Source organism: Hemicordylus capensis, chromosome 12 (assembly GCF_027244095.1).
Source record: "Hemicordylus capensis ecotype Gifberg chromosome 12, rHemCap1.1.pri, whole genome shotgun sequence".
Classification (NCBI taxonomy): domain Eukaryota; kingdom Metazoa; phylum Chordata; class Lepidosauria; order Squamata; family Cordylidae; genus Hemicordylus; species Hemicordylus capensis.
The window spans coordinates 5,186,237-5,210,600 of NC_069668.1; the positions used below are offsets into that span (position 1 = coordinate 5,186,237).

A 24,364-nucleotide genomic window follows, 5' to 3' on the forward strand; every position below is an offset into this window, starting at 1 on the left:
GACACTGCTGTTATTTGCTGCTTTATTATTTCCAGGACTTCTCTAATTTTCTTTGAATCTAGGTGGTATTTTTGGATCAGATACTGTTTGGTGTTTTCATTCTTCAGCTTCTTGTCTTTCATATCTTTCAATTTACTAGCATCTGATCTAAGCCTGGAGATTTTATTTTCTAATCGAAACTTCCATTTAGGTGATGTACTACTTTCTTTTTTTACAGGTCCACTGATCTTATATCCGAGCTCTTGTGTTGTTATTGTTGCTGCACTGTACATTAGTTGGTTTGTTTCTTGCAAATTATTGGTTGTTATTTCTGCAAGCGCAGCATTGACATCTTTTAATGCCTGAGCAAGTTGTTTTTTGGCAACTGTTTTTAGAGCTGGAAGTCGAACCCTGGTGGATGTTTGGTTCATGTGCTCAGTTATTTTTTGCTTTACTTCTTGTTGCTTTTCTGTTAAACGGCATTTGGGTTTTTGAGGTGAAGGCAAAGGGGAGGTTGCCTGGTTTTGATCTTGAAACAGTTCAGCAACGGTGGTATCCTCTATTTCCAACACCTCCTCCATCTGTGCCTGAGCAACTGCTTCAGTTGGTGATAATTCTTCTTCCATATCTTGAGCCTGTGTTGCTCTTTGCAGTTCTTCCAGCTCAACTCCTGTGAATACTTTATTTCTTATTATGAATCTTCTCTGGTCTGCTAGCCTTTGTTCTGTTATTTCTGTATCTGGATGCTTCTCTTTCCAAATTTGGTACATTCTTTTTAAATAACCTCTTCTAGTTGGACTAGACTTGTAATAGCAGATCATTATTTCCTTGTTGGCATTTTTTTTATATTTTTTTCGGTTAAGCGACGTTTCTTCCAGTAGCTTTGCTGTCTCCAGCCCTGGTTGCTCAACTGAAGATCCTGAGTCCTGTAGCCCACTTGCCACCAGATGTCCAGGGACTATAGCACCTGGCGCTGTCCTTGTTGACCCGGGTGATGACCGATCCGGTATGGATTTATTAAAGTTACGTCTCACCATATTGTTGATGGGAGAGGCACTCTTTGTCTGGCTCCTCTGGTGAGACCTGTCCAGTATGGTTGGACCTCTGGCATAGCTCTCACCTTCATCAGAGCACACAAGCCCCACAACCACGTCAAGGTAGTGCCTCACTGGGGGATTATTATTATTATTATTATCATTATTATTATTACATTTATATCCCGCTCTTCCTCCAAGGAGCCCTGAGTGGTGTACTACATACTTGAGTTTCTCTTTCACAACAACCCTGTGAAGTAGGTTAGGCTGAGAAAGAAGTGACTGGCCCAGAGTCACCCAGCTAGTTTCATGGCTGAATGGGGATTTGAACTTGGGTCTCCCCAGTCCTAGTCCAGCACTCTCACCACTACACCACGCTAGCTTTATAGTTCTTGTAGTCTATAAATAATCTACAGTACACTAGATGTAGCTGGCAGGAATTCTGATTATCACAGTGGCTGGGGGGAAAATGTTCCACTAGTTAATAGACATTGGTTCCTGCTATGTGTATAAATGCTGCGTCCACACATTGCATATATCCACATAAGGGCATACCCAAGAAAGATCAGGAGGCTCACCTGGAAGAAAAATGTTTTGTGTGGGTCAACTTTGCAAGTTTTGTGGTTGAATTTGATTAAAATAGCACTCTTTTATTTCAAAAAGAGCCCTTTTAGTTATTACTTCCACTGCTTGTGATTGTTTCTTGGTTGAATCAAGTTGCGTTATGCCACAGCGAGATGATTGAAACAGCACTCTGGCAATTTAAGAGGCCTTGCTTTATGATCTGAATTCAAATACCGGCTGGCTGTACCTGGAATACCCATAAGGAGGCATACCAATGTAAAACGCAGAAAAGGTTAGCCACATCAAATTGAGTATTTAACGTGAGATGATGGCCAAGTTGTTGACAGAAAGAATCTAAAATTTTACAACCTCCTCTCCTCAGATGTTCTGAAAATCATTTTGGTCACCAACAGGGAGTCGGTGAAATGTGGTTTTGGGAGAAGTGAAAGTGCTCTCTTTTCCTTGCAAGGTTCCAGCCGTGGAGTCCTCCCTTTTCAGTGACGGCTTCCCAGTGCTTCCATTGACACTGAACTTCATCTTCTTCTCTCGTTTGTGCTCCTCCCTTGTCTTGCCCAATCAATCTTCTTTTCACTCCTTTGGTTGGTTTATCCCAAGGTGACCAAGGGAATGATGGAAGAGAGGAAGTGGAATGAAAATGCCTCAGTGTGGCAGGACGTCATTGCTCGTGTGCTTTTGATGGTAGTACCCAACATATAATTTCCTTCCTCCTGACCCTGACTTCTAGACTGATTTGATTTTAAAAGGCGGAGGCTGGTTACCACAGGGACAATGGCATATGGATGGAAAGGAAATGTGAATATCATCAGAACCCAGAGGAAGTCCAGGAATGAAGGCATTCTTCCAGCGCATTCAAGCTCAAGTTGGATAAGGGAAAAGGCTGCTACCTATTTGGGTCTCCTTCTCTTTGGGACAGATTTGTTCTATCCCCTCTTCTACAAATTGGCCTCAACTGTCCTGAATTGAGATAATTGCCATGATACAGAAAGGGAGTCACTTTTAAATAGCCTACAGAATGCCAGTTCTTTTTTCAGTCAGTATAAATTTTTCTGCAAAAAGTGAAACAGTCTGGCATTGTGGGCGGGGGGGGGGGGGGCAAGGTGGGGGACACAATAGAGAGAAGAGCTTTATCTTAAAATTGTGTGCATCGCTAGCTGTCGTTCTTCACAGTTGAGTTCCCGCCCCAGGGTCTCTAAAAGTTAAATCACAGAGTGGATTTACCTTATCTTTACTGCATGCACATGAACACTAAGGCTTTACATGAGTTTATATCATCCGGATGTCTCCCTTTAATCTGGGAAATGCAGTTTGGCTGACTTGCTGGAGCTTTGAATGGGCTGTTGGTACAAGGACGAGGAGGCGCACAACACAGTGCACACGCTCACCTTGAAGGGTTGATAACATTTTTTATAGATCTCTCTAGCCAACCGAACAATCAGCTGCATGGATTTTAAAGTCAGGGAGGACAAGCTATTGCACAGTGATCCGGTGGCTGTATTCCTGGTGCCTGCTCTGGAGTGTCAGAGGCTCCAAAGGTGGTTTCCCAGGCCATCCTTGCCAGTCTTGTAAGCAGGAGGCATCCCTGATGGTGCTGAGTGACTTCTTGGAATCTTGGACTGTAACTGCTGACAGATGGCAGGTTGTTTGATGATGATGATGATGATGATGATGATGATGATTTTTTAAGTAAATGAAATCTCCCTAGCAGACAAGAAGGCAGGGAAATCTTACTGAATTGGTCACTATCCTCTGCAACTTCCTTTTCGTGGGGGTGGGGGCGGTCATCATGCACTGAAAGGGCCCCCTGTTGCTCTTGCAGGGTTGGCCAGGAGCATCTTCCCTGTGGGGGACAAAATTATTTTTAATTATTTGCTGAAAATGGGGGTGGGTGTGTTTCAAAATATAATGTGTTCTTTGTGCCTCTCTCGTGTGACGCTTTGCTCTCACGGAATTCTCTGCCGTGAGTCCTCCCAACCAGAATACCACCTACTGGTGAGAGCAGAGCTGACTGTGGGCCAAGTCTCCTCTGCTGCTGACCGCAGCTGCTTTTGACTCCAGCAGCTGTTTCTCCTTTCAAGCGAGACAGTAAAAGTTTATTGAGCAGCTCGCCTTCAAACGCTACACGTTGTCCCAGACCAACGATGCAAATCTGGAGTCCAAGTTGAATTACGAGGCTCACACCCCATCACAATACTGGCCTCTCCTTTTCTCCTTCCTGCCTGCTTTTCTCTCCTCCACCCATATTGAGGGTCAGCCTGGTACCTTGGAGAGTGTTATCCTGCTACAGACAACCACAGATAGAGTGCCACTATCAAGAAAGCTCTTCTTCCTGTTACATGGTGTTGGTGGTAGTACTTGAAAAACAACTTATACTACTTTTCTCAAAGCCTAAGGGGAAACAACTGTAAGAGGAGGCTTTAGCATCACAAACTCCCTGTGCCAATTCTCTCCGATTCATTTCTTCCATCTGCAGAATGGAAATAATAATCCCGGCCCACTTTGCAAGGAGGTTGTAGAGATTATTGAGATAATGTTGCTGAGAAATGTTCTGAAGACTTTAAAGCATGATACAAATATTAAAAACTGCCAAATACAGAGTCAGAGCCCTGGTCCATCTAGCTCAGTATTGTCTACACTGACTGGCAGCAGCTTTCCAGGATTTCAGATTTCCCAGTCCTGCATGGGGATGGCAGGAATTGAACCTGGGACCTTCTGCATGCAAAGCAGGTGCTCTGCCATTGAACTATGGCCCTAATTATTATTTTGAGTCTTACTTGGGTTACCTGGGACAGTCCATTAGCCTAACCTACCTTCACAGGGTAGTTTTGAAGGCAGAGAGGAGATAGACAATCTCACTTGTACTGCTGAACAAAATGGATTCTCTTTGGTGCCATTTCTGAACCAAATTGGGTCACAAACGCATGCCTGAGTTTGCCAACCCCTGGCACCCAAAGTGATTTTAATTCAGTGAAATAACTTTGGTTCTTGTTGTTTTGCAAACTCTCTGGGTGGCTAAATAAATTAGCATTTCTACATATTTTATAGAAGAGATGTGTAAACAGAAAGAGATGCGGGATGCATCCCAGTTACCTTTCCCTCACCTCTTCTGCCTGGTGGCTAGTGAATTTTAAAACTAGGGTTCTTTCCAGAAGAGGCCAGGAGATGCAGGAGAGGAGTCACAGACACCTCTGTGGTTCCTCCACCGTCTCAAACCAGGTAAAAGGACCCCAGGTCACAAGGCTAAGAAAGGCCTCTCATAGGTTTTGATTTGAACAGACAGAGCCCGACTGCTTTTCAAGTGATCCGTCTCTTTAGATGATGATGATGATTTTAAAATATTTATACCCCGCCTCTCCAGTGCACCACTGCTTGGGCAGCTTACAACATTAACAAGATAGATACAATACGGAACAATAAAAATTTAATGAAAGTTTAAAAGTTAAGAGATCAAGCTAAAACCACAATTAAAATGACTTTTTTTTAAAAAATGAAGTTAAAAGTTATCAGTAAAAAGCCAAATGCTAATAAACCTACCAGATATAAGCAGCAGATGCAGTATTTACAAGCCTCTCTACAAACAGTTCATTCTGTTTTTCATTGGTTTTAGGTGTGTTTGTATATCATTTTTTTAACTGTGCTGTAAACCGCCTTGCATACTGCCATAGAAAGTGGAATGGAGAGTGAGTAATCATAAAAATGTACGAGGAGTTCTGTTTCCCTGGTGAAGAAAGACCGTAGCTCAGTGCAAGCGTCATGCAGAAAGTTGCAGGTTCAATCCCTGGCATCTCCAGGTATGGCTAGGAAAGACCCTGTCTGAAGACCCCGAGCCCTGCCTGAAGCGGCCAGTCAGTGAAGGCAGTTCTGGCTTAGATAGACCAATGGTCTCCTTCAGTAAAAGGCAGCTTCATATATATCTTATGGTCGATGTTTGGTCTTGTACTGTATAGATAGATAGATAGATAGATAGATAGATAGATAGATAGATAGATATCAGACCAAGTGTCATCTAGTCTAGTGTCTTGTTTCCCACATTAGCTACTCAGTTGCCTCTGGGAAGCTGTTAAGCCAGGCAACAGTTCACACCACTGTTTGCCCCACAACAAACTGGAATGTACTCAGTGGTAGACTGCCTCTGAACCTTGAGGCTCCATTCATTCATCATGGTGAAGAGCTGCCGATAGACCCATCATGCTGTGCCAGCATCCTGTTCCCCATGGTGTGGGGAAACCACAAAGCAGTGAGGAAGACACCAGCCCTCCCAGAACCAGCAACTGGTATGTGTAGAATAGAAACATAGGAAGCTGCCATATACTGAGTCAGACCACTGCTCTATCTAGCTCAGTATTGTCTACCCAGACTGGCAGCGGCTTCTTCAAGTTTGCAGGTGAGATCTCTCTCAGCCCTCTCTTGGAGATGCTGCCAGGGAGGCAACTTGGAACCTTCTGCTCTTCCCAGAGCGGCTCCATTATCCCCTGAGGGGAATATCTTCCAGTGCTCACACTTCCAGTCTCCCATTCAGATGCAACCAGGGTGGACCCTGCTTAGCTAAGGGGACAAGTTGTGCTTGCTACCACAAGACCACCATCTAACCAAGGAGAGAGTGATATAGGGTGATTCATATTGCCATAGGAATCTAGGAAGCTAACTTCTAGTGAGTCAGACCATTGGTCCATCTAACTCAGTGTTGTCTGCATGTATTCTGCTCAACAGCCACTTCACAAATTAAGGGGGCGGCCATGTTTGCTGCAGCCACATCAGGGTTTTACTCAGCTGTGTAATGTGTGAAGGTTGGCGTGTTTCCAGATAACTGGGCACACAAGCCGAGGAGACACACACCCCCACCCCCCGTGACTCTGCGTTCCCACTTTATGCTTTGCAAGTTGTGTCTGTCCCTCTCTGTTTTGTCACTCAGAATGTGGAGTGGCTCTTTTCCTGTTTTCATTTTGACTGGGCCAGTTTAGCCAAACCCAATCCCCATCTGAGCTTTGTTCGGATAACTCCTCCCAGTCTCTCTGGCCCTTTCTAACCAATTCAAGCTAAATCTAAGAAGAAGAAGAAGAAGAAGAAGAAGAAGAAGAAGAAGAAGAAGAAGAAGAAGAAGAAGAAGAAGAAGAAGAAGAAGAAGAAGAAGAAGAAGAAGAAGAAGAAGAAGAATGCATTTTTCATCCCACTTAAAAAGAATCTGTCTAGAAAATGAATGTGGTTTGAAATCACCCTTCCCTGTAATCTAAATCAAGTTTCTCATGTCGGCAGTTGTGATCAAGAAATAAAAGGATATCTGATATATTTTGGGGAGGGGGGAATCCATTCCCATTGCTAAACATGCTTGACGCAAAGGAATAATATTTCGAAATCCAGCTACTTAAAGGAGCAAAGTTATTTTAGCCAGATGTATATGAACTTCTGGCATAAAGCACTCATCTCTCCCACCCACACCCATTTTTATTTATAGAACTCATTTTCTGGAATTAAGTGTTTTATAGTGAGGTGGAGATTGTAAAGGAGTTGTTTGTAATGAAGTTTCTCTTCGACCAAAGCTTTTTCCAGCTTTCTATCAGGAGTGATCTGACTGTGCCTTTATAGGGGTGGCAATGTGAAGGGGGGGATGAAAAAGCCAGCGGGTTGGAGGGAAACCAGGGAGGAGAAGGAGGGGGAAATCTAATAAAAATAGCTGAGATAATTTGCCAGTTATCAAGAAACAGATAATGCTCTTTTGTAGCGGGGAGCACTCAAAAGGATCTGCGCTCTTAAAAAGGCAATTAAAACCTTATACTATAGAACTATAAACCATTTTTTCCTTTTCATCTGGAAACGTCGAGAGCAGATTACAACACATTAATAACATTTTTTGTTTAGAGTTGGGCTTTTGATGGCTTCCAAATGCGAGGCCGCGTCGACGGAGTCCAGTTTCTCTTTTAAGGAGCGCCCGTAAAAAGGAAAGCAAAATGTGGTGAGATTGTTATGAAAAGCGAGTGTATTTAGGAAATAGCACTTAGTGGGGTCTCTCTGAATGCCTGCCAGGTCAGGAAACTGAAGTGCAAGGCTTGGCCTGTGTTCAGACCCCACCTCCCGCATGCACACACACACACACACACACACACACCAACTCCTTGACCACACAGTACGTCAAAGAACATGTCACGCGCAGCCCAGAGAGGCCCCGCCACACCTACGGACCAGCTTGGCACGGATTTTTTCACATAACCCAGAGCACCAGAGAGGGAGGGAAGGCAAACAGGCATTCCAGAGTGGAGGGAACTTTTTTAAAAAAGAAAAAGAAATGAATAAATAGTTTTATAAAGAATGAGAAGGAAAGGCCTGGGAATTAAACATTTGTTTAATCCTTTATGGTACATTTCACAGCGTCCCATTTCATCTTTGTGCAGAGCCTAGCAAGAGTAGAATATGGATTTGCAACTGGCTACCCTGAGCCCTGATCCTGAGTTTCATATGCCCGATAATTTGCATGCGGGCGATTCCGCATGTGCTGTTCGCGCCATTTGCTTCGATACAGACACCAGATTCCCCCCCCCCCGCCCTGTGCAAAACAAACAGGTGGCTTTTCATGATCTATACCAGGCCTGATCAACTTAGGCCCACCAGCTGTTTTTGGACTACAGTTCCCATAATTCCCAGCTGCAGTGGCCAATAGCCAGGGATTATGGGAATTGTAGGTCAGCATCTGCAGGAGGGCCGCAGTTGAGCAGCCCTGATACCATGTAAGAGCCCTGGAAGTGCTTCATGTACATTAGCACAAAGTTGCTATCACAACAAACCATGGTTTCCTGAGATAAGAACAAACTGCAGAGAACTCTGGGTTGCATGGTATTCCTCAGCCTTTCCCTCCTCCTTCACACACCATGGAAGGGAATTGGGAGCTTTTGTTTGTAAGAAATTGCAGTCTTGCATTATGCCCAGATATGGAAAATGGTGGTATATACAAACCAGGCTCTGATCTTGCCTTGATATCTTGGTGTGTTAGGGTTTCCTTTATTTGGACGTAACACAGCTCTGTGGTTTATTAGACACCACAAATGGAAGTTTCCAGTTTTCTCCTTCTGCACATGGACGAAAGGGGAGGAGGGAGCACACAAGGCCGATATTAACCATGGCTCATTCTTATTACAAGAAACCATGGTTTGCTGTGACCAGAGGCACTCTGGTTGGGAACCTTGGGGACCTGGCACGTGGTTCAGGGGAGCCTCCTGCTGTGCCACCACCCGACCCCACCCAGGCAAACTCGCACCAGAGCTTCCTCGCAGTTTTCAAGGGCCGCGGGCCAAGCAGTCGAGCCCAGTGGCTGTTCCTGAGCCCTGCTCCACCTGCCAACACCACCACAGGGGTGGGAGAGGTCTGCTCGGCTTACCCCGCTCTGGCCACGCACATGGCACAGCTAGAATTTCTGAAGCTTTTGTGGTGCAGTGGTGGGTTGGGGTGGCAGCACGGCAGGAGGCCCCCTTGGACCTTTGGGGGAAATTGAGATATATAACTATTTTTTTGGTGGGAGGCTCCGAAGCCATTCAGTTCCGGGCACCAAAATTACCCAGGTGCACCCCTAGCTGTGACTAGGCCATGATTTCATAGAATGGTGTTCTCGAGCTTTAAATAAGAGACAGAAGCCCTTTGTGGAGACACCCCAATATTGATTTCCCATGTTCAAGGTTGGACTCCTTCGTGCCCAACCAAGAATATGTGAAGTGTCCCTGCACAAGACAGCTTGGCTTGATGAACTGCTTTTAATACAGAACGTCATAGTTTGAGTCAAGGCCCATTCTTTCATCCACAGAAATAATTATGTTTCTTCGGCGGAAACGTCGCCCAACAAGAAAAAATGGTTTTGCCAACCTGTTTAATTATCACATGAGCAGAAAGCACAGTGCAGAATGTAAAGGGTGATCCATCTCAATCGCCAAAACGATGGAGAATTGAGAAAATGTCCACCCCAGCCAGACTTATTGTCATTCGTTTCTTGGTAGCACTTGTCCACCTAAGCACCCGCTCGAATCAGTGTTTATGCATTTTCTTTATTTCCTTCATTTATCAGGCAAAATATTAAGATTTTTGTATTAGCCTAAAAGCTTTTAACCCAGAAGCGATTCTGAGAGATGGACGATCCATCTTGCATCAACACAGAAATGACTAATTGACCTTCCAAAACTTTTGACAGACCAAGGTTAGCAGCTCTTTGGGCTTTGCCAGTGCTGCTCGAGGTCGGTGAGGCCCATATCCCACTGGCCAGGCCCCCAGATTCCGCTTCAGGGAGCAGGGCCAGCACCTTGTGAGCTGCTCCACCCTTCCCCACCACCAAGGGGATGTGTCTTAAACTTCAGGCTTGGCAGCCAGGAAGGAAGAACCTCCCTTCTTGGCACCCTTGCTGCCAGGCCTGAAGCTTCAAACCCATCCCTGTGGCGATGGAGTTCTCAGCGGGAACATATGGTAGGTCAACATTACTGGAATCTTCCTCCTCATCCTCAAAATATGCCTTCTCCTCATCAAAGTTTGCTTGTTTTGATCCAGTCTTATAAAAAGAAGTCAGCTGAGGTGGTGTGGTGTCTTCCCAAACCCAGCTGGAGAGAGAGAGGGGGTGGGTGGGATAACAGATGAGGGTCTTAAGTTGTTTCCTGGCTTCAGACAGTAACTCATTAAACCTTCCTAATGCGTCGAACATTCAGCCAAGAGTTGTTGCAATGTTAGCACATTCTCATCTCCTGGCATAAAGATTTGCACACATAATGCTCTTGAGGTGAGACGATGCATCTTGATTTCTTTTTCTTTTTTAATTTATGCTAAACTGGCAGATGTCGCACATGATATACTAGCTACTTGAGACGTCCCACCCCATCCCCCATTTAGTTTTTTTGTATTAAAAGATGAGTTTTTAATCTTAACCCAGAAACACTTAATTGCCCACAAAGGAAAGCTTCGGTAGCCTTTGCTCACAAATGCCTCACTTCAGGATCTGGGGCGGGGAGGCATAAAGTTGGGCACCTCAAGATTCTCTGTTTCTCAAAGCTGCTTGGTGTGTATTGGATATCCTTGTGAAGAAGAGTTGTTTGGCTGGCTAGTTCCTGACACTGGCCAAGGAGGTCAGAGATGGCACTATGGTAGCCTCAGAGCGGAAAGAGAGCTCAGATGCAGAGTGGAGGGGCCGTATCTGGACTGCTGGGAACCCCAGTTCGAGAGAGACACAAGCCCTATTCCGACGTAATTTCTAAAGCAGCTGTACACAAGTCCAAGCCTCTCAAAGTGCACCGGAAGTCCTGCTCCCAGCCTGTCTCTTCGGATGTCTATTTTATTTTATTTTTATTTTTACTTTTATTTTTACATTTTATATCCCGCTCTTGCTCCAAGGAGCCCAGAGTGGTGTACTGGAACATGCTTGGAGTGTTTGCCTCTGTTCCAACGGCCATCCTGAGCATGAAGAGCTGGGAGGGAGGAGGATGGCGTGAGCCGGAGACACGGTCCGTGCGGTAACCGTGAGCAGCCGGCGGGGGCGGTGAGTGAGTGACGTGCTGGAGGCTGGACTCACATACAACCTCTTTAGAAACGACGTCTGAATCAGGTGGCCGTTGAGACATGGTATCCTATACCCAGTGAGCTTTGTAGTTGAGCGGAGATTTGAACCTGGGTCTCCTCAGTCCAAGCTCAAACCTGCTCCACACTGACTTGGGGAATGTGTCTTGTTAGACATGACAGCACATTTCTGCAGCTGGGCAGATGGCGCTTTAGATTTGTGTTAGGGAGCTCTAAACGTGCTCTGCTGTAGCATTTGGTTTCTGACCGACACACGGGGTCTGGACGCATAAGTGAGCAAGCATCCCAGGTCTGCAATATTCCTCCCCCCACCCTGGGGCAAAGAAAGAGGGGTTTTATTTATTTATTTTGCAGTGGGAACGTGTTACAAAACATTCTGTCTTGTCGCCTCCCCTAGGACTCCCGGCAAGAGACATGAAGGCTGACGGCTCTTTTCCTGTTGTAGGTCAGAGCTTCAAGGAACTCTGCAATCTTCCCACCAGCTTTTGCTCTCTCCTGGAACTCACGGTTAAATTTAGATGTTGGCTGAACTTTCAGGAGTTCACTCTGAAAGCCATTTCGGAGGCAGAAGTACAAACTCGCAGACCAGACAGCTTTTCTCACAGTACCACTTTGGGAAGCCAGTACTGTGGGTTGTTTGGGTTGGTTCTCTCCCCACCCCATCCCTTAAATGATGAGTTTCTCATTGAGTTGTTCGGAGAAATCTTAATTAAGCAGAAGACTTAAGCCAAAGATGGGCTTTAGCGGAGAAAGGTGCTCACCAGCGTAACTCAGGAGGAGCAGTCGAGGTGCCTGATTTGGGTGTAAACCAGATAGGGGCAGAAAATCGGCATCAAGGATAATGTTTGGGACTCTGCAGGTTTTGAAAAAGACTATTGGGGTGGGCAACATGCTAGAGACTTAGAACATTATCCATTGTGCAGAGAAAGTAGATAATGGGGATTTCCCCCTCCCTCTCTTATAAGACTGGAACTTGGATCATCCTGTGAGACTGATAGGCAGTAGGTACAAGTGCATAATTAATATGTGGAACAGTGCATAATTAATATAATGTGGAATTAATTTGTGGAATTAATATGTGGACAGTTCATAATTAATGTGTGGAATCCCTTGCCACAAGATTTGGGGACAGTCATTGGCTTAGATGGCTTTAAAGGGGATTGGATGCATTCATGGAGGGTAAGAGCCTACACATTCAGAGGCAGTATACCACTAAATGCCATTTATTGGAGTGGCCAGCAAGGAATGGCTGTTGCCTTCATGCCCTGCTTGGGAGCTTCCCAGAAACATCTATTGAGCCATTATTGGGAATAAGAGGCTGGACAAGATGGACCTTAGGTCTGCTCCATCAGGACTCTTAGGAACATAGGTAGCTGGCTTAAACTGAGTCAGACCATTGGTCCATCTAGCTCAGTATTGTCGACCCAGACTGGCAGCAGCTTCTCCAAGGTTGCAAGCAGGAGTCTCTCTTAGCCCTATCTTGGAGATGCCAGGGACGGAACTTGGGACATGCTCTTCCCAGAGCGGCCCCATCACCTAAGGGGAATTTCTTACAGTGCTCACAAATGTTGTATCCCATTCAAATTCAACCAGGGTGGACCCTGCTTAAGAGAGGGGACAATTCATGCTTGCTGCCACAAGACCAGCTCTCCTCCCACTCTTCTTATGTTCTTATCAACTGTTATGTAATATATATTCATTAAAAAGATGTGGGGCTTTTTAGGTTACAGCAGAATCAGATTTGTTTTCAAGGGAGTAGGTGAAAAGCCAGAGATCTGTGTTGCTGAGGCTTGGTAAGGGCAGCAGGCCAGGCAGAGTGCCACCAAGGTCCTCTTCCAACTCTAAAATGCTCTTGTCCTATGATGAGAAGCCCCAGCTGTGCATTGCCAGTCTTTTGGCACTAGCCATGTTGGTTTGGCGCATCAGGCCCATGTGTCCTCTTGGCGCTTAGTGCCTAAGGATTTTGGATGCTTTCTTAGAAGACAGAACGTGGAAACCTAGATGTTAAATGGGAAATAAATGCTCTCAGGCAAGAAACACAAACAAGGAACAGCATCTTGGGTGGCAATCTGCAGTCCAAGATATGGCCACTCCACTCTTGCATCAAGTTGGGAGTTCTCGCAGTGGGGGAGAGATTGGCACCAACAGTATAAAAACGAGAGAGGCTGCTCTGTTTAATCTCTGCAGCAGGGTCCTGAGCCCGCCCATTTATAAATCAGCTTTAAAAAAATAAATAAATCCACAACTCAAAACAGCTTGTAAGTAGTTGTTTTTGGTTGTTCCATGTCCAGACTGTGTTGGCTCCTTTCGGTCATTTGATTTCTTCTTCTTGTCCACATCTGTTTTCCAGCCTCATTATTCTTCTCGCTGCTCTATTCGTTAGAAGGAGGAGAGGTTGTGGGTTTCAGCCTCTCCCGCAAATTCATCTTTAATCCCTGCAAATTATGAAAATCTCTCGAAGTGTTCACCGAATGCTCGGACTCTGTAGGGAGTTGCTGTGCTGGTAGTGCTCCACTTCTGTACGGCCACGTCCGTTCTTCGCTCTTTAGGCTGTGAGCAGTCTTTGCCTTTGCTGATTCGGCAGCTCTCTTACGGAGTTCCTTTTGTCTCCAGCTCTTGCAGCTACCTTGCTGCATTCCCCTAATCCTGCAGGACGCGGGCACAGACAGGCAGCTTCATAGGTTCAGGCAAATGGGACCTGAGTTGTCTTGTCTGTCTGTTTTAACCACTACCAGTTCTTCTCTGCCCCCTTAAGTCCAGTTGGCCTCATAGGCAGTTTGGGATTAATGGAATCAATAAGCAAAACGATATCATGGAGTGTAATGGTGTCATCAGCTATCAGATGCGTTGTGCTAAAATAATATTTTGCTAGGCTGCTTCCCGACAAAGTTTTCTTAGGCACAGTGGGCCTTGAATCCCCGGAGGCAGCTTGACTCGCTAAATATAACATTCACTAATATATTTTATGGCGGTAAAGAAAAATACCTTTCCTGTCGTTTTGGCACGTGTTCATTCTGCAGGAATATGCTCCCATTTGGACTGCTAGGCAAAGAATTGCTGGTTGGTTGACTGTGCTGCTGTGAGCGGCTTCCCAGGTTGTAATTCTATCCCATGAGTGCTCCCACAAGCCGTACACGACTGCAGTGGGCACGGAACCTGTTTTCTGCCCCGGGCAACTCCAGGAATCAGACCTGTACCCATAGAATGTGAGCTGGCTGGGTGGGGTGGTTGGTACTATCTGAGGGGATGAATGCTCATTGGATTTTGGACAAGCTCTTCACCCCTAGAGATGGGGAATAGGTGACAGCATTGCAATACTTTCAATTTCCAGGGTGTTCTCATGCTTTTATTGTCCTGACCATTGGGCCTGCTGCAGCTAAATTTGCAACGGTGTTTTAAAAGCCTTTAAAGGTTTTTAAAATACCAAAATTACTATAAAATCCTATCGATGTTGTCAGAGAAATAACAATTGGCAAGAATGTCCTCCCCAAAGATGATTCCATGGAGAGAGAGTGCGACAATTTGTTCATTGTTGCCCTAACCTTGACCCTAAACCCTTTGCTCTGGGCAAAAATGACTGCAATTTGACCCTAATTGTTTGGGGGTAGGGATAAAAAAGTGGCACGTTAACACAGATAAAGCTGTAAGGGTGCCAATGCAGCCACTTATTCCTCATCTCTGGGCAGTAGGCATTGCCAAAAAACCACTATGAGAGCACACACACACAGAGACCCCGCCAAGATGGTACCGATGACCAGTGTTTGGGGCCTGGCTCATGGATAGCCATGGGTATTTAGGTGGGCTCTAGTTTGCTGGATGTTTTCAAATAGAGGCTGGAGGGCCATCTGTCAAGATGCTGTTACAGATTCCTGCCCTGTGCAGGGAGTTTGTTTTTACATTTTTCTACAAAAAAGGTCCCTGGGCATTTGATCTGAAAGGTCCCTCCCAGGTCTTACATTCGATGAAACCCCATTTGGGCTTCTGGGTCTTGGTCAGCTAGAGTGTGCCGATACCCTGGGGAAGCGACCTTTCTGTTTATCTGCTTGTGCCTTTGGAAAGGCGTGCGCTGCCTGTGAAGGATCCAAGCTCCCCATTTTGCCGTCAGCGCTAGCAAAGCAAGACTATTGATTGTGATTGGTAGGCCTTTCTGTTGGCTTGGAGCCAAAGCTCTTTGGCAGTTCATTGGCTGCCGTGGCCAGTGTCTGGGAAGCCCGCACGCCAGCAAGCCTTGTCTGTTTTTGATAATGGCCGGCTCTGGTGAACGACACTTGGCAAATTGCGACACGCACGTTGTCAAGTATCTGTCCCGCATATCAGTCGCTGTGTGTAAATGTTTACTCTTGCTCTCGCCTGGGGCATGTTTGCGTTGTGGCAGATGGTGTATTTATTGTGGGATGGGTTGCAAAATATGTTCCTAATTGTACGCTGAAGCCCTGGTGCCACAATGGCTAGGAGCCGTTTGAAGCTTCCCTTGTGCAAGATCCGAGCGCGGCAGGTAACCACAAGTGGTGGGTTTGGCCGTCGTTCCCCTGGGGAAGCATGGCCTGTACCCGGCACGGCAGTTTCTTGTTTTCCATCCGACAGTCTCGCTCCAAGTTTAAATATCGGTTTTGCTTGGCCAGTTTGGATGCTGGCAAGGCAATCTTTTTTCCTCTCTCCCTTTCTTTTCCTGACACAGATCTTAATCTCTTTTATCTCCAGCACTTCCCTTCCAGGACTCCTGCTGTTGAAATCCAAGCGGAATCATGGTGTGTGCTGGCATTGGGTGGGTGGCTTTGTATGTGGTTGTCAGAACGGAGCTTGGGTTTCTCTCTCCATGTGCTTTGCTGGCCAGTTATAAACACACACACACACACACACACACACACACACACACACACAAAGCTGTATGTTCGGCTGATGGCTGCTTTGGCCCCAAGATAACTGCAAAGCACACACTTATGGGAGTACAGGCAGCTGTAATTTAGGAGAGCGGATGTGCTGCTTCAGCGATTTAAATCTCTGCAGTCCATACATGGGCGGTGTTTAAGCCTGTGATCAACCCCCACTGGTTCTTGCTGCTGTCCATCTTTCTTGCAGGGGTGTCCTGGAGACAAGGACATTTCCCAAGATTGGTTGATTCACAAGGTGGGCTGAAAGCCACCTCTTGGGTGGCATGGCCTAGAGGTGACAAGTCTGGGGCAAAGAGGCTCTCAAGAAAAGCCATTCCTGCACCATTTTCTCTCCAGCAATAGTCTAGTTTGCTGGTGGTGGCAGACGAAAGCGAAAAACATGGTCAGAATGGCACTAGACACAAGCACTCCACATTCCCTGAGCAGTTGATCGATGGCAGCACCAGCTTATCGAGCATGTTAACACCATCATAACTCACTGCCACTGCACCCACCTCAATACCCTGCCACCAAATTCTAATCCCAGAAAAACCAGGGCAGTGACCGCAAATGTTGGGCAAATCAGGCCCATTTCTGCACCTTTGCTCATTTGGCAGAGCGGTTCCTTTCCCGGCTAGCCATGAGGAGGGAGGCTTCTGAGATCTCATTCAACGCCACCCACATGCTTTCAAGCTTGCTCCCACAATCTTAAGAGCTAGAAACATGGCTTTTTAAGACACCAAAAGTTGAGATCGGCAGGGTGCTGAATTTGGGATTGGATTAGAGATGTTGGACTTGCACGGCATTGGTGTGTGAAACCCACACAAGGCTGCTCACTGTCGCCATCTTCTTTGCGTAAATGAGGGTGTAGAAATATGTATGGAAGCATACATGCAAATCCCTCTTTTAGTTCAAAAGTGTACAATGTAATATGAAATGCATCCTTTTGCACTCACGTTTTTGGAACGTATTGAAAACCGCCCTGAGCCATTTTTGGAAGGGCGATATAGAAATTGAATAAATGATGATGATGATGATGATGAGCCAGCATGGTGTAGTGGTTAAGAGTGCTGGACTAGGACCGGGGAGACCCGAGTTCAAATCCCCATTCAGCCATGAAACTAGCTGGGTGACTCTGGGCCAGTCCCTTCTCTCTCAGCCTAACCTGCTTCACAGGGTTGTTGTGAAAGAGAAACTCAAGAATGTAGTACACCGCGCTGGGCTCCTTTGGAGGAAGAGCGGGATATAAATGTAAAAATATTTATTTATTTAAATATTTATAATACATACATAAAATGATGCTAGAAGGACTTTACTCTCCCATCCCACTGCCATTTCGTGGCCTCCATTTAGTCCCCAAATCTGATCCCTCCTCCACTGGCATGTTTCTGATGGCAGAGATAAACATTTTCCTCCGAAGGCCCTTCTTTTGGAGCTGTTGATCTAGAAAAGGGACAGACACACACCCTTTCAGATGGGCTAGCTGCAGCTGGCAGTGAAGTAGTTAAAGATTTTAGCACGCAAGCAGCCAGCAGGAATTGGTGCTTTGGAGTAAAGGGGGATGCCAGCCTGTCTCTAAACTTTCTGGCCTTCCCCCGAGTGCCTAGATGAAGAAAGAGCCCTCCATAAATCACTGGAGATTAGAGTCCCTGTTCCTGCAACTCGGCCGGCCTGTACTGCTTAACGTCAAAGCCTCACGTATTACTTTAACAGCACTCCTTTTCTTTATTAAATCCACTTTTTAAGAAAAAGAAAAGAGAAAGAAAATGATGATCTTTCCAGTAAATGGGGAGGGAGTCTAAAAGGATTTAGAAAGTATCTGTTAGGTTACATTACAGAGACTAATAACCGTTTGGGGAGTAGGTAACATTTTTTGCACCATGTATTCAGTTTGTTTTCTGAATAGATGGATTCTAAAGGTTTGTTTTTTCAAAATACACCATCCCATGGACTTTTACTAAGTCTGGAGACAGACAGCATTGTTCGTTTTTTAAGGAAAGTTGGAAGTGGCTTAGGAGAGGAGAGCTGGTCTTGTGGTAGCAAGCATGAATTGTCCCCATAGCTAAGCAGAGTCTGCCCTGGTTGCATCTGAATGGGAGACTTGATGTGTGAGCACTGCAAGATATTCCCCTCAGGGGATGAAGCTGCTCTGGGAAGAGCATAAGGTTTCAAGTCCCCCCCCCCCCCCGGCTTCTCCAAAATAGGGCTGAGAGAGATTCCTGCCTGCAACCTTGGAGAAGCCGCTGCCAGTCTGTGAAGACAATACTGAGCTAGATAGACCAATGGTCTGACTCAGTATATGGCAGTTTCCTATGTTCCTAGGAGCGGTTTTGTTTTCTTTGGCATGGGCACGCATTTATTGTGCCTCATTGGTGTATCTGGTCAAACAGGGTTTGCAGGCTTTTGAAACAATGCATAAAACCTGCTGAACCTATTGGAGCAGAGGCAAAAATAGGATGAGTGCATACACCGCAAGATAACGATCCCTCTTTCAAACTATCTTTACTTCTCAAAAGGAACCTTTCTTCTGAAGGAAATGTTATTGCTACTAACCACGCTAGTGAAGAGATATATAATCAAAATCTACTTTATGTTTCCAGCACTTTATATTTCCAGCACTGAGCCAGGAAAACATGAAAGGAGCACGGCTGTATAGAGGAAAGTGGTGTTGTGATTTCATCTTTGCACAATTTTCAGTATCTGTCTTTAGATGGTTATATTTATATATTTAAATATTTATATTTAGATATTTACCCTCACCTAAGGACATGGCGCAGCAGGGAAATGCTTGTCTAACAAGCAGAAGGTTTCTGGTTCGAATCCCCGCTGGTACTAGATTAGGCTGCAGGAATCTAGGAAGATGCTGAAAGGCATCATCTCATTCTGCACGGGAGGAGGCAATGGTCAACCCCTCCTGTATTCTACCAAAGAAAACCACAGGGCTCTGTGGGTGCCAGGAGTCAAAATCGACTTGACAGCACACTTTACGTTACCTAGGACATTTTGCTCACACAGTAATTTTTGCCAATCTCCCCTTTCTGCTTGCCCCCATTCCCCCCAAAAAATAAGCCCCTGAGAGCTGAGGATCCATTAGGGATACATTGGGGCGAGGGCATCAGGAAAAACATTCTTGCATGAGGGCAAGATGAATGCTATCCCATAACAAGAACAATTTGCTAGTGTACATCCAACAAGGGGTGGGTGGGTATTGTCATGCACTAGGGAATGCTGACATTCACACAGGTATGCCTTATGGTACATGTGTGTCATCATCACACACAGTGAAGTGGAGAGTAACATAATTGAAAAATATCGATCTTTGCCCCAAGGAGCTTATGATTTAAAATCTGACCATGCAGGGGTGAGTGATGAGGGAGGGGAGGAAGGACAAGAAGGCTAAGCATACAGAATGTTTTTCGGTTGAGCTGTGGAGGCTTGAGTTGGACCTCTAGCCTGATGGAGGATGCTGCTTTCTTGCTTGGGAAAGGGCAGAAGGCTAGACTGCTGGCCAATCCAGAGACAAAACTGTAGGAGCTGATGTGCACACCCTTATTTCCTTCTGAAGAACACCCTAAGTCTTGGATGTCTCCCATGCCGTTCATCGTTCAAGCCTAGATTCCCTAACCCTCCACGGAAACCACATTAGTCTCACTTAAAAGCAACATTATTTGCTGTTATTCCCCTGGGACTTAAGGATATTGACTGACATCCTGAGTAGATTACACAATGGACATTTGATTGAGATTCAGAGGTCCTCTAGAATAACTCCTGAGTAGTACTATTGGGCAGATTAGTCCAGATGTCAGCCACTGAAATTCCTGTAGATTACTCCCTGGATTTTAACGATTATTTTCTTCACTAGTGTGGTTCAGTAGCAATAAACATATCTATTTAATATGTTCCTTTAAACTCACACCACACTTTAAATTGCTCCCATTTAAGAAATCCAGGCATTTAGTCTACTAGGCATAAATAACAGATCTCTGAAGGTCCGTTTATTCTGCAGATTTATAGCCTCTCACCTGCACAAATATTAGAATTTCAAAGGAAGTATACATCTGTACTCCCCCCTCCTCCCTTAACATAAAAATGTTGGAAAATCCTTTGCATCATTTAATATCCATTAGCGTCAAAAGCTTCGTACTGTTTTCTCATTAATAGCTGAGTCTGTGTTGTAGCAGAAGCAAGCCATATTTAAGTGACCGGGACTCCGTTGCCAGAGTCCTAATCAAAATTCTGACAACTGTTCTCAAGCTAGGGTTTAAATTTGCCTTTATTTTTGACGGTGCAGTCTTGTGCCCCCGGAATGCAGGGGCTTAACAACAACAACAACAACAACAATAATGATCTTAAATCTACAACACTGGGCATGAAACCAATTTTTTTTAAACCCAGAATTTTAGCATATTTCATTCATGGATTATGTTCAAACGCTGCAGGACCGAAGGGTGAAAATGGTTTCTTTCCTGAAGCATGTTTAACAACCCACCAACACGATTTTAAATTCCGGACACCACCAAAAAAAGCTGTTCCCTTTGTTTTCACCTCAAATCGGTGTGTGTGTTTTTTCCCCTCGGTCACAGCCCATTTGAAGTTCTCCTTTTCATGTGTGTTCTGAAGCTTGGAAATAGTTCACACCTATAAAAATGTAGGCTTTTGCTGCTTTGCCAAGGGAAAAAGTGGACCACGGCTTGCTGCGGACAGCATCCAAAAGCTGACTAGGAACAGCTTTTTCTCTTTGGTTGGGGGCAGAGAAATAGCTTGGAGGGATGCCCTCAGTGGGCGTTCGCCACGAGGAATTGTTCTTCACTGTTTGCCTTTCTTTTGTGCGTCCAGCAAAACGGGCCAGTTTGAAAGTTATGAATTCTTAAAATAACTGGGAGATGGGAGGCTGAGTTGGACTGTTGCAGAAAATAAGGGTGATTGCATTGAATCTTGGATATGTGAGTGTTTAAGATTAGCGATGGAGTGATTCACATTTCACAAGTATGTCAAGTTGACGGGGGTGGGGGCGAAGAGAAAGGAGCAGAAGGTTATCGTCAGATTGTAACCAGTGGTCCTGAAGCCGTTTCTGAGACCTGCTGTTGCTGGTTTATTAGGAGAGAACAAGTCCATAAAAGGAACAGGAGGTTCAATCATAATAGAGCAGGGTGATATGAAGGCAGTTGACAGCCGAGCTTCAAAACCCATTTAAGATCCAAGCAAAAAGTTGCTCCAAGTAATATGCTGCAGCTGGTGAGATTGTGTTGGAAAAAGCTGACCCCTGCCATGAGCTTTCTGGTTTTGCAATTAGAGAATGTATCCCGCTTTAGAAATCGGAACTGAAGTTTGGTACCACACGTGTATCCCGTCAAGATGGAAGGAGGCGGCTTGGCTGGGATGTGTTGGCTATCTTCTCCATCTTATTTCTACTTTTAGACCGGAGAGCAGAGGAATGTTTCTAATGGTTGGAGGTGCACTGTTCTGGAAGAAACTCCCTAAAATAGTAATCAGAGCAACAGGATTGTACTAGATGCAAAAGAGAGTTGGGTGTATTTCTGGGCTCAGCCCTGGCTCAGAGAGAGAGAGAGTATTTTGAAGGAATGGAAAGCACACTGGCATCCCATTCTGGCCAAAACATGACATCACCATTATTATTATTATTATTATTATTATTATTATTATTATTATTATTATTATTACATTTTATATCCCGCTCTTCCTCCAAGGAGCCCAGAGCGGTGTACTATATACTTAAGTTTCTCTTTCACAACAACCCTGTGAAGTAGGTTAGGCTGAGAGAGAAGTGACTGGCCCAGAGTCATCCAGCAAGTCTCATGGCTGAAGGGGGATTTGAACTCGGGTCTCCCTGGTCCTAGTCCAGCACTGAGCCCTGATCAGGGAGTCCAGGAGTAGATCCAATCTGTTTTCAGCAGTGGCCAATCCGATGCCTCCACAAAGCCCACAAGCTGAGCATGAAGGGTGTAGCCCTCCTCCACCGTTATCCTCAGCATTTGGTATTCAGTTATTCTGCCTTTGAACATGCGGGTTCCATTTGCTAGTATAATAGCCATGGATAGACCGATTCCCTATTCCCTTCAATGAATTTGACTAGTCCAATTTTTAAAGCCTTCTAAGGCAGTAGCCACCACCATGTCCTCTGGCAACAAATTCCTTAAGTAATTGTGTGTGTGTGTGTGTGTGTGTGTGTGTGTTTTAAATGGAATTTGTATTTAATTTATTACGAGACAAATTATTTGAGACGAAAATGGTCTCCCAAAGCAAATGATGCCAATCACGTTGTGGTTTTTTTTTAAAGCAAGTGCTGGTTAGAGGCACTGTTACCATAAGTGAAAATGAGACATTGCCTGAGGAAGAGAGCTGGTCTTGTGCTAGCAAGCATGACTTGTCCCCTTAAGCTAAGCAGGATCCGCCCTGGTTGCATATGAAAGGGAGACTAGAAGTGTGAGCACTGTAAGAGATTCCCCTTAGGGGATGGAGCCGCTCTGGGAAGAGCATCTAGGCTCTAAGTTCCTTCCCTGGCAGCATCTCCAAGATAGGGCTGAGAGAGATTCCTGCCTGCAACCTTGGAGAAGGTGCTGCCAGTCTGTGAAGACAATACTGAGCGAGATGGACCTATGGTCTGACTCAGTATGGCAGCTTCCTATGTTCCTATGCCTTTGGACTTAAAAACTGAAAAGACAAGACACACAAGGGAAGGAGAGTAGACAGGAAAGACAGAGATTAGGCAGTGTGTGAAAACATACTTTCTTTTGCCTCTGGCTCATATGAAAGGAAGCAGAAGAGAAGGGCCCCTTTGGACCTTCTGCAGACCCAACACACAAAATCATAGGGACTAAAAAGAAGATGAAAAAACCCCAAAATAGGGATGATACATTCTGTCCCTCCATCCAAGTTCTGCACATGCGCAGTGTGGTTGCTTTCTGCATTAGTCTCATGGGAGAACCAGGCCAACCAGGGACGACTCACTGAACTGAAACCTAGCTGAGCAATACAGTACCTTCCTTTCCTATGACACGCTCTTGGATTTCTGTGCAGGCGTACACATTTTTGCCATATAATGCTACTCCCCCTCCCTTTCTGCCACATCTGTTCTTTTTGAACAAGTTCTATCCTTCAGTTGCTACATTCCAGTCCTGGGTGTCATCCCCCATGTCTCGGTGAAACCTATCCAGTCACATTTACCTTCCTATACTAAGAGTTCAAGCTCATGATCTTTCCCTCCCATACTCTGCATTAAGGTGTGGATCTCACAAGCCATGGATATTATGCTTCAATGTCTCTGCTGCTGTTTTTATTGTGGGGTTAGGGTTAGGTGACCCCACAACTCTCCCATTTAAAACCTCTAGTAAAAACCTCTAGGTTCTAAATTCATGAGACAGACTGTTCCAGTGTCTAATAGCTCTTGCAGCTAGGAATTCTTCCTCGTGCTTAGCCTGAATCTGCTTCCTTCTAATTTCAGAGAGTTAAATGCCTCCCGTTTCTCCTATAACACCCACATTTCTGCCTTTTGTGCTTAGACTTTGGGCTTTTGTCTCCTCCAGAGCGGAAGTCCCATGAGAACCTTTTTCTTCTTTGATATGCGGTGGGTCAGTCACACATTCAAATCACCACATGATGCTGCCCATCACCAAGCGATGTGCATCTAAGAGGCAGAGTTCAGGTGTCTCTAGCATGTGCACATGTGCCCTGAAGAACAGCCGTGTTGCCACACGTAGTGGGCACCAAATTTGGCCAGATGATTTCCTGTTTATGCACTTGAGCCCATTAAGATGCATTTAGTGATGAACAGACTTAGTAGCACACTTAACATTCTCTACATTGTCTTATCCTTTAGTTCCTTATGCTTCATGGTTTGTCCCCATTGATTTTGTAGCAGGCCATGAAGAGGTGACTTTTCTCCTTTCTTCCATCTACTTAAAAATGGAATCATAGAACTGTATGGGTCTTTGGCTCGGAGGTCTTCTAATCAATCCCCTTGCTCAGTTCAAGAATCTGCTACATTATCCCTGACAGATGACCACCCAGCCTCTGTATAAAACCCTCTAGGTTCTAAATTCATGAGGCAGACTGTTCCAGTGTCTAATAGCACTTGCTGCTAGGAATTCCTCCTAGTGTCTAGCCTGAATCTGCTTCCTTCTAATTTCAGAGAGTTAAATGCCTCTCTGATATTATGTTGACTTCAACATTCTTATATTTTTGTTCTGATGGGTGGTGGGGAATATTCCTTTTTAGTATAGGTCATGGAGAATTCAAGCAAGGAGGAAGGCTGAATACAAGGAACATGTCTGTCATCCTAAAAACAAGATGCTTTGCAGATTATATACCAATTTCACGCATAATAGATGCATGACCACCATGGCA

At 45.2% G+C, this 24,364-nt stretch overlaps 1 protein-coding gene across 17 annotated transcripts in view; it reads left to right on the plus strand.

The window, feature by feature from the left end:
- The window catches only part of BCAS3 (BCAS3 microtubule associated cell migration factor), a 535,871-nt gene that overhangs the window by 412,473 nt on the left and 99,034 nt on the right, over nt 1–24,364 (plus strand). Inside the window, exon 24 of one of the 17 annotated variants that reach the window (XM_053274530.1) lies at nt 15,831–15,971. The exons of the other annotated variants lie outside the window; for them this stretch is intronic. Within the exon in view, the coding sequence (XP_053130505.1) occupies nt 15,831–15,859 (29 nt within the window). The 3' untranslated portion in view covers nt 15,860–15,971. Of the gene's footprint in view, nt 1–15,830; nt 15,972–24,364 lie in introns of those variants that run through there. 17 annotated transcript variants of the gene reach the window in all.